Genomic DNA, 9,967 nt, shown 5'->3' on the forward strand with positions numbered 1-9,967 from the left:
AAGGGTCCAGACCCGAAACGTCAGCTTTCCTGCTCCTCTGATGCTGCTTGGCCTGCTGTGTTCATCCAGCTCTACACCTTGTTATCTTGTATTTCTGTGTTTCTATGTTTTTTGTGTTAGAAAACCCAGAATCTCTCAGGTCTGTAATCTCTGACCATTTAGATAACATGGTTCCATTTCTATTCTTCCTGTCAAAATGGACAATTTCACATTTTCCCATGTTAAATTCCATCTACAAGATCTTTGCACACTCATTTCACCTACTGATATCCCCTTGTGGCATTATTATATCCTCAGCACAACTTACTTTCCTACCTACCTTGGTGCAATTGATAGATTTAGCTCTGTACTTTTGGTCCCATCATCCAAGTCATTTGACAGCAAGAAGTTGAGACCCAGTACTAATTCCTCTGACACAAAACCTATTACACCTTGCCAACTGAAAATGACCCACTCAAACCTACTTCCCATTAGCCAGCCAATCTTCTATCTATGCCAACTTATTACCCCCACACCATGAGCTTGTTTATTTTTGCAACAACCATTGATACAGCACTTTATTGAATGCCTTTTGAAAATCTAAGTACAAAACATCCACTATTTCCCTTTATCCATAGCACATTTCCTTGAAGAATTCAAATAGATTGGTTAAACAGGATTTCTCTTTCACAGAACCATGCTGACTCTGCCTGATACTTTGAACTAATCCAAGTGCTCTGCTTATATACTAAATAACTGGGCTGTAGTTTCCTGCTTTGTCTGCTTCCCTTTTGAATCTAATGGGAATTGTCCCCAAATCAAGGAAGTTTTGAAGATGCATCGATTCTGATTTAACTATCTCATGAGCCACTTCCTTTAAGACCCAAGGATGAAGTCCAACAGGACCCAGGCACTTACCAGCTCATAGCTCCAACAATTTCCTCAGTACCACTTCCCTGGTGATTATATTTTTCTGCAGATACCCCCTCCCTTCCATTTCCTGATTTATCACTGCTTCCGGAATGTTATTTATATCCTCTAGAGTGAAGGCTGATGCAAAATATCTGTTCATCCCATATCTACAACTTCTATTATGAATTCTCTGACTCACTTTTCATAGAACGTTTTAAAGTTCACTTTAACTCTTTTCTTAACGTAATAAAGGGTGTTTCTGAGATCAGGGACATTCATGACAACCGGCTTGATGCACAGACAAGGCCACAATGAGATAAAAGAACAGCCTCTTTTCAGGGCCATTGTGGGGAGACAATTTTAAAATATTATTTATGCCATTTTGTTGAGAAAGAAACAAACATGTGAATTAGGAAAGTACCTGCAAAAGTGAGGCAAGTTAGGAAGTCATGTTGAGGTTGTACAGCAGATTGGTGAGGCCTCTTCTGGAACACTGCGTCCAGTTCTGGTGGCCCAGTTATAGGAAGGATATTATTAAGCTAGACAGGGTTCGGAAAAGATTTACCGGGATGTTGCCGGCTATGGAAGGTTCAAGTTATAAAGAAAGGCTGGACAGGTTGGGACTTTTTCCACTGGAGCATAGGAGATTGAGAGATGATGTTATGGAGGCTTATAAAATCATGAGGGGGATAGATAGGGTTAATGGTAGGTGTTTTTTCCCTAAATTGCAAGATTTAAACAGTAGGGAGCATGTTTCCAAGGTGAGAGGAGAGAGATTTTAAAAAAGACATGAGGGCCAAAGCTTTTACACAGAAGGAGGTTTGCATGTGGAATGAACCTCCTGAGGAAGTGGTAGATGTGGACAGTTACAACATTTAAAAGACATTTGGATAAGTACATGAATAGGAAAGGTTTGGAGGGATATGGGCCAGCAGCTGACAGGTGGGACTAGTTCAGTTTGGGATTATGTTTGGCACAGAACAGGTTGGACTGAAGGGTCTGTTTCCATGCTCTATGACTCTAATATTCTTTCAAGACTGTGGGGCTTTAGGCCCTAGAGGCTGTTTGCGATCTCATGGCCAGAAATTGTCAAGGAAAGCAAGCGGAAGTGAAACAGTTGCCTTTTGCGTAGTTACTCTCCAGACAATTGTACCTCAGGATTTCTTTTTTCGCAGAAAATAACTGGTGGAAAATTGTGTGTATTACATTGGTGAATACTAAAGGTAGAAAACAGCCAATTGGAAAAGTTGAACAACTGAAAAAAAGAGTAAGCACTTAACCAATGGAGATTAAAGCTGCCAGGCAATCTGATGATTCACACAAAGAATCTGCCTCATTACTGGTCTGTGTGTCTGTAATATTCAGAAGGATTTTAGAACTGTTGTGAGCCCTTAACACTGTATGATCAATGCCACTTGTGAACCATATTGTTGGGGTAAATTTTCACTGGTCATTAAGGCTGCCCACTACATCCTGGATATTTTCTGATGTATTTTCACTTCATCTGCTTCCTCCAAATTCCCTTCCACTGCCTGGTGTCAGTTTTCCTCCATTCCAGATCTGTCCTCATTCCTCCGGTCCCCACTGGCTAATACTGCCCCATCTTTGCAAAATCATGGCCAACTGTGTCACATCAGAAAGCTTTCACTTGAAGTGAATCTGCAAGGTTTTCCCTCTTTTAATACTAAAGGTAAACAAGACCTTACCAGAATACTCAGATTAAAAGTCATTTGTGATTCATCGATGATTCATTGGCTAACACTTCACGAATTTTTCTATTTTTATTCCCTTCTTTTTCACACTAAAGCAGGCATCAATTCTTATCTCCTGCTGATTCAATTTCCTGCTCTAGTCTTAAACTGGAAAATTTCATCCATTTTATTTCCAACATCCATCCTTCCCTCACCTTAAGATGGCCCACCTCTGACTCTTTCCTTCTCTATGGCCATTTCTTGGGTTCGGTCAGAACCACTACAAGCCCAATAACTCACTCAGTGACTTTGGCTACTATTGCTGATAATCCTAGTTTAAACATGATAAATTTATCCAAGGTATGGAGATTCACAGTATCTTTGCAGTGCATGTTTCTGACCTCATTCTTCAATACAGTATCTTTGTGTTAGCTCCCTTTCTTATGCACATACTCTGCTCCTTCTCACCTGTAAGTCTTTGTTATGGCTCTGTCGCTCTGCCATCATCACTCGGTCTTGAAGGTCCTCAATCGTGCTCTGCAATAGTTCATTCTCCTCAATCATTGCACTGATGCGTCGCTCCAGTTCACGTTTTCGCTCTGTAAGTGCCTTTATCTGAGATGTGGCGGTAAAGTTAGGTGTTAGAAAAGTGCACAGCACATACAGTGACAGTAGTGAGACAGGGTGTGATCTAGGGCAGTGAAGGCATGGGCCATGGAGGTGCAGTAAAGCAATAGGGCTGAAAAAATATGACTAGAAAAACAAATCAATAGGGAAGAGGTTAGATCAGGGTAAAGACAAACCAAACAAGGAATGAAAAGCCATGGGATTGAAAGAAAATATTTGATAGACAGAGCCTCTGGGAATTCAAAACCCCCGGTGGCTCTAACTGAAGCTCCCAAATCCCAAAGTTACAATTGGTTGTAATTGTAGCTCTCAAATGCTAACTGATCACAATCAAAAGAAGCTTCAGTTCTACACTGAGTGGATGGGATGTTTACTGTGTTTGTGTGTCCAAAGGGGCAGCCAGCCACTGAATCCAGTGATGGGGATCAAGGATTCAATTTGAGTAATGAAGAATGATTGAGAGGAGTTGAAGAATCAGGTAGAATGTATAGGTACTTACTTCTAGAATCTGCTGCTCCACATCACCACACACAGCCAAAGGGAAGGGAAAAAAAAATTAACAGTAATGAGCAGAAGCTTTTAGATTTCAGTGATTTATGTTTTAGGCGTGGGAAGAATCATTAATATTGTTTTTTCCCCCTAACAGAAGTATCTTGCTTTTCTAGCTTTTATTCTGATGGTGTGATGTTACGGTGTTGCAGAGCCAGGGCCTGCTCTCACTGACGGGAGATCCAACACATTCTAAACTACTATATCAGAGAGATTATTTCAGTGAAACTCTGTAACCTACACACCAAGAATCTGACAATTCAGGATGTTGCCACATAACTCCGACCAGGCACAGAATACTGCACTCCCACATACATTCACATACCACAGGCACTTCTCCCAAACATACTAATGCTGGATGTGGCAGGGAGCACATGCTGCCTTTTCACTTTATAAGACTGGACCTCACAATAGTCAGTCACAATCCACACACCAAAGGGAGTTCAAGTGTCCTCTTGGTGTCATATACCACAACGTTAAACAACAGACTCTCGTATTGCTCCAGCCAGATCAACAACATTTTCTCCTATCTGGTGAGTATGCAATACAAAACTTCCAGGGCTATAAAGTTCCATTACTCACGGATTCAGAAATTTAGTTGGTGAGCAGCCTTCTCTTTCAAGAATTCAAACTATTGGCATCACTGTCAATGTCAACCTTTAATGGCCATCTCTAACAGCCCTTGAGAAAGTAATGAAGACTCATCCTCCTGAATCCCATAATTCTTTTGTGTTGAAGTCAATGACCAGAGTCCCACATCCCACTGTGGGAGGGAGCTGTTCACGCAACAAAAAAACAGCAATATACTTCTAGATCAGGAAGATGTGCAGCTTGGAGAGGAGCCTGGAGGTGGTTCCCACATTCCTGCCGTTCTTGTTGCTCGAGGTGTTAGACATCATGGTTTTGAGAATTGCTATTCAACCACCTTGATGAATTGCTACAGAGCATCTTGTAGATGCTACTCACAACAGCCCTGTGAAGTGAATGTTTAAAGTGGTTAATGGGATACAATCCATTGAGTTGCATTGGGCTACCTGGTGTTGTGGGAACTGCATCCATCCCATCCACCCAATCCATCACATTACTAACCTTCGGCTTTGTAGATGATGGATCGGCACTGGGCAATCAAATGAGTCGCTACAGAATTCTCAGCCTCAGTATTTATATGGCTGATCCAGTTAAATTCTGGTCAATGGTAAACCCTAGGATGTTGATAGTGAGGGATCTGGGAAGAGCAGTGCCAGTGAATGGCAGGAGAGTTGGTTAGATTTTCTCTCTCTTTGGAGATGCTTACTGCCTAAAAATAATGAAGAGCACCAAAACGGTGCTGCTACAAAGTGCTATCTACAAATGTCCTGCCTGTGTTGAGTTTGCTGATCTGAAACTGTACACAGGTGGTCCAATTGAGCTCAATTCCCAGTCTGAGATAGGGTTAAAAACTGATGAGCTTAATTATGCCGATCACAACCCAGGTATTCCTATTGCAAATACACGTGCATGAACTTTGGGTGAGAATAATGGGACTAGATGTGATTTTGCAGTTGATCAACTACTGTCTGCTGCCAACTTGAACCAGTGTGGGCCTAAATATGCAGTGGAGTTATTTCATACCTCCACATTAACTGGAGTCACTCAGGCTCACACCCAATTCACCCATTACATGGAGATTCGCTTGCACAATGGGCTGCATGGACTGAAACCTCATTTACATGACAGAGGCACACTTACACTCTCACTTACTGAGATGGGAGCAGAACTCCATCATTCCTCAAACTGAATAATAATTACACAACTGTGAAAGCAGACAGATGAAAGCAATTGGAGGATATGAAACTTCCCAGATTCTAATTTTTCAGGGAAAGAGTCAATGCTTATTAATGCTGCTTTTGATTGATCAGAAATGAAATAAGTCCACTTTCTTTCGCTAATATATCAATAGTTTTGAAATGCTAATACATGCACACTTCTTAGACTTGTACCAGATATTCCAAATGCTTGTTTCCGGAAGGTACTTAATAAGACATCACATCGTTGGTTATTTAAGAAAATAAAGATTTGTGGTGTAGAAGGTAACATATTAGAGTGGAAAGAGGATTGTCTGGCTAACAGGAAATACTGCACACATAAAACTGGGTCTTTGTCTGATTGGTAGGATGTGATCATCGAGTCCCACAGGGTCTGTGCTGGGACCTCAACTTTGTACAATTTATATCAAGGACTTCGATAAGGGGAGAGAAACGTAGCTAAATTTGCAGAGCAACAAAGTTGGTAGAAAAGTATGTTGAGTAGAAGACTTAAGGAGTTTGCAGATGGATAGAGATAGACTGTGACGGTGGGCAAAAATCTAGAAGGTGGAGCATTAAGTGGGAAAATGTAAAGTTGGTCACTTGGCAGAAAGACCGAAGATAGTAGAGCATTACTCAAATAGGGAATGACTGTGAAAATCCAAGGTGCAGAGGGATTTATATGCTGTAGCTATAAAAGGGCTGTATGCAGTTACAGAATGCAAGCAGGAGGCTAATGTGATGCTATCCTTTGATAGGAGAGTAAATTAATATGAAATGAAAAACGTTATGCTTCAGTTACACAGGGTATTGGTGAGACTACGTTGAAAACCTTGTACAGTTTTACTCTAATTGTTTAAGAAAGGCTACAAATGGAGGTGGTTCGGAGGAGATTAATTACTTTAATAGTTGGAATGATGGGTTGTATTACGAGGGTGGATAGGACAGATTGGGTTTATTCCACTGGAGTTTAGAAGAGTGAAGGATAACTTATTGAAGACTATAAGATCCTGAATGGCCTTGACAAGGTGTGTGGAAAGCACGTTGCCTCCTGTCAGTCAGCAAGAACTAGGGAGCAGAGTTTTAATATTGGGCTCGCCCCTTTAGGATAAAGATGAGAAAAGTAGTTTTCATAGGGTTGTACGACTTTGAAACTCTCTGCCTCAGAAGGCAGTGGAAGTGAGGTCATTAAATATTCTTTAAGACAAAGGTGGAAAGATTCTTGTTAGGGAGGGGAATCAAAGGTTATGGGGGCAGAGGGGAATACTGAATTTGGAACAGATCAGCCTTGATCTTCTTGAACAGTGGAGCAGACTTGTGGGGCTGAATGGTTTATCTTTGATTCTATTTTATAACGCTCATATTCCTCAAGGCTAGGGGTCCGGAGCAAATGAATCCAAAGACAACATGGAAATTGGAAGTTGGCATGATTTTTATTGTTATTTTGAAACATAAACCATTTGATTTTCATGGAAAGCTTGTGTGAGTCGAGAAGCACTAGACTTGCCCTGCTCCTGCAATTGTTTATGGTCACTTAAGATCCTTTCCATGCAAGATGACCAATAAAAGAGGCTCTGTGTTTCAGTACTTATTTTAATTTATGACTACAAGCTTTGGGACAATAGGAGGACTGCATTCTGTCAACTTTTCATAGAGGTGTCAGCTAAAGTTAAAGAAGGATAACTGAACGTCAATACCTATTGCAACCAAAGAAATCCTTATAAAAGTTACACCAAGGAGCTTGGTCACATGGATTCTGCCACAGTATCATTGTCTATCTAGCTAGGCAGGACCATGAATACACACGCATGTACCTCAATAGGAACGGGAACAAAAACAGAATCAGTGCACTCCAGGCAGATCTCACCTCAGCCTGTAAGCTCTCCAGGCGCGCTACGTGTTGGTTTGTTGAGGTGCTCTTCTCCCGGAACTCATCACGGAGATTGTGAACTTGCATTGAGAGCTGCTGCTCTATCTCCGCTGCCTAGGCAAAAAAGAAAAAAAAAATGGAGATATGGGACAAAATTGCACATTACAAATGCACGACTTGTCAAAGGATGGCACAGTGCCAGTTTGCACCAGGAGAGTTTTACAAGCACTGAGTTAATAGTGTAGTGCATTAGGGTTCAGTTAGAAGACTCTGTAAACTGTGTTTTATTAAGCGTAGAAGAAGCATCATTATTCGAAGACAGCTTTTGGTTTTTAGTTTGGCGAGGTTTGCAGAAGTCTTTGCTGAAACTGGATTGTAAAACGGTTGCTCCTGAAAGGAAATAGCACAGAATTGTTAAGAAATTGGTTACTTCAGTGTAAGCAGTTTAGATCAGAAGTTCCAAACCAGAAGTGTTCAGTTAAACCGTGAAGGGGTTATTTGAAGCTGAGGAAGTCTAATCACAGTAGGGGCAGCACGGTGGCTCAGTGGTTAGCACTGCCACCTCACAGCGCCAGGAACCTGAGTTCGATTCCACCCTTGGGCGACTGTCTGTGTGGAGTTTGCGTGTTCTCCCCGTGTCTGCATGGATTTCCTCTGGGTGCTCTGGTTTCCTCCCATAGTCCGAAGATGGGCAGGCTAGGTAAATTGGCCATGCTAAATTGTCCATAGTGTTCGAGGATGTTTAGATTAGGTGGGTTGTAGGGGAAATTGGTCTGAGTGGGATGCGTTGAGGGTCGGTGTGGACTTGTTGGGCCGAAGGGCCTGTGTCCACACTGTAGGGATTCTATATTCAGTAATGCGGAGAGACTCAATAAGGGTAACACTGTTGATGTGGTACAATGGACTTACAGATGATACTGAAAATAACCAATGCTGGAGATCACAGTGGGTCAGACAGCATCCATGGAGAGACAGCAAGCTAAAGTTTCAAATCTAGATGACTCTTCACCAGAGCTGAAGTTAAGTGTGGAGGGAACAGCATTTGTTATAGTTGTGGCGGGCAGGCAGATGTGGGATGTGGGTGGTGGATGTAGGGCATAGGGTGCTGGTGGAGAAAAGATGTTATAGTTCAGATTAAGTGAGCAGAATGTGAAAACTGCAGAACAATGGTGTGTCGAACTGCCAGACATGAAAGAGCAGACAGTCCCACTGGGATGGGGGAAGGGGAGAGAGGGCATGATAACAGAATGTAACAAGTAAAGCTAAAAGAAAATGAAGAAATGGGAGTTGGTTCACAATTTGAAGGTGTTGAACTCAATATGAAGTCCAGAAAGCTGTATAGTGCCTAGTCGGAGGATGAGCTGTTGTTCCTTCAGTTTGCACTGTGATTCACTGGAACACTACAGCGTACCGAGGACAGATATGTGGACATGTGAGCAGGATGCTGTGTTAAAATGACCAGCTACAGGAAGGTCAGGGTCCTGTTTGCACACAGACTGAAGGTGTTTCGCAAAGCGGTCATCCAGTCTGTGTTTGGTTTCTCCAATGTAAAGTAGGCCATGCTGGGTGCAGTGAACACAATACACAAGATTGCAGCAGGTATAGGTGAAATACTGCTTCACCTGGAAAGACTGTTTAGGCCCTTGGATGGTGAGCAGGGAGGAGGGGAAGGGGCAGGTGTTGCACCTTCTGTGGTTACGTGGGATGGGGAAGTGGTGTTGATGGCCGTGGAATGGGACTAGGGTGTCCTGGAGGGAACAATCCCTGCAAAATGCAGACAGGGGGATTGAGGGGAAAGATGTGTTTGGTGGTGGCGTTCTGCTGGAGTTGTCTGAAATGGTGGAGAATGATCCTTTGAATGTGGAGGTTGGTGAGAAGAAAAGTGAGCACAAGGGGAACCTAATCACACCGCTGAGGGTGACGGGAAGGGGCAAGGGCAGAAGCACGGGTGATAGGTCGGATGCGGTTGAGGGCACTGTCAACCAGTGTGTGGAAAACCACAGTCATGGGAGAAGCAAGCCATGTCAGCAGCACTGTTTTGGAAGGTGGCATCACCCAAACAGATATGATGCTGGCAAAGGAACTGGGAGAATGGAATGGATTCCTTGCAGAATGTGGGATGTGATGAGCTGTAATGAAGGTAGTTATGGGAGTCAGTGGCTTTGTATTGGATGGCAGTGGACAGGGTTTACCCCAAAATGGAGACAGACAGGTCAAGGGAAGGAAGTGTCGGAAATGGATGCTGTGAAAGTTCTAGAGGGGTGGAAATTGGAGGCAAAATGAACAAAGTTTTCAAGGTCCTAGCGGGAGCATGAAGTGGCAGTGAAGCAGTCATCGATGTACCGAAGAGTTGTGTTTTTGGCAGGGCGGGGGCTGATTCTGGGCACCACATTATAAGAAGGATGTGAATGCATTGGGAGAAGCTAAGATGAGATCTTAGACTTGTTTTCAAAATCATGAGGGGGCTGGATATAGTGGGGAAGGGGAAAGATGTTTGCGCTTATAAACGAATAAGAGGGTGTAGAGCTGGATGAACACAGCAGGCCAAGCAGCGT

At 42.8% G+C, this 9,967-nt stretch overlaps 1 protein-coding gene across 2 annotated transcripts in view; it reads right to left on the reverse strand.

Annotated features, from left to right (window-relative positions):
* bicdl1 (BICD family like cargo adaptor 1) overlaps window positions 1-7,521 on the reverse strand; it is a 298,028-nt gene extending 290,507 nt beyond the window's left edge. The window contains exons 1-3 of one of the 2 annotated variants that reach the window (XM_048611330.1): window positions 7,410-7,521; window positions 3,709-3,720; window positions 3,051-3,197 (exon numbers count right to left, since the gene is read on the reverse strand). In XM_048611330.1, coding sequence (XP_048467287.1) covers window positions 3,051-3,197; window positions 3,709-3,720; window positions 7,410-7,499 — 249 coding nt within the window. In that variant the 5' untranslated portion in view covers window positions 7,500-7,521. The remainder of the gene's footprint in view (window positions 1-3,050; window positions 3,198-3,708; window positions 3,721-7,409) is intronic. The other variant, XM_048611331.1, reaches the window with a different exon arrangement.
* Window positions 7,522-9,967: the final 2,446 nt, after the last annotated feature.

The sequence above is a fragment of the Rhincodon typus genome, chromosome 24, assembly GCF_021869965.1.
Source record: "Rhincodon typus isolate 14 chromosome 24, sRhiTyp1.1, whole genome shotgun sequence".
NCBI lineage: Eukaryota > Metazoa > Chordata > Chondrichthyes > Orectolobiformes > Rhincodontidae > Rhincodon > Rhincodon typus.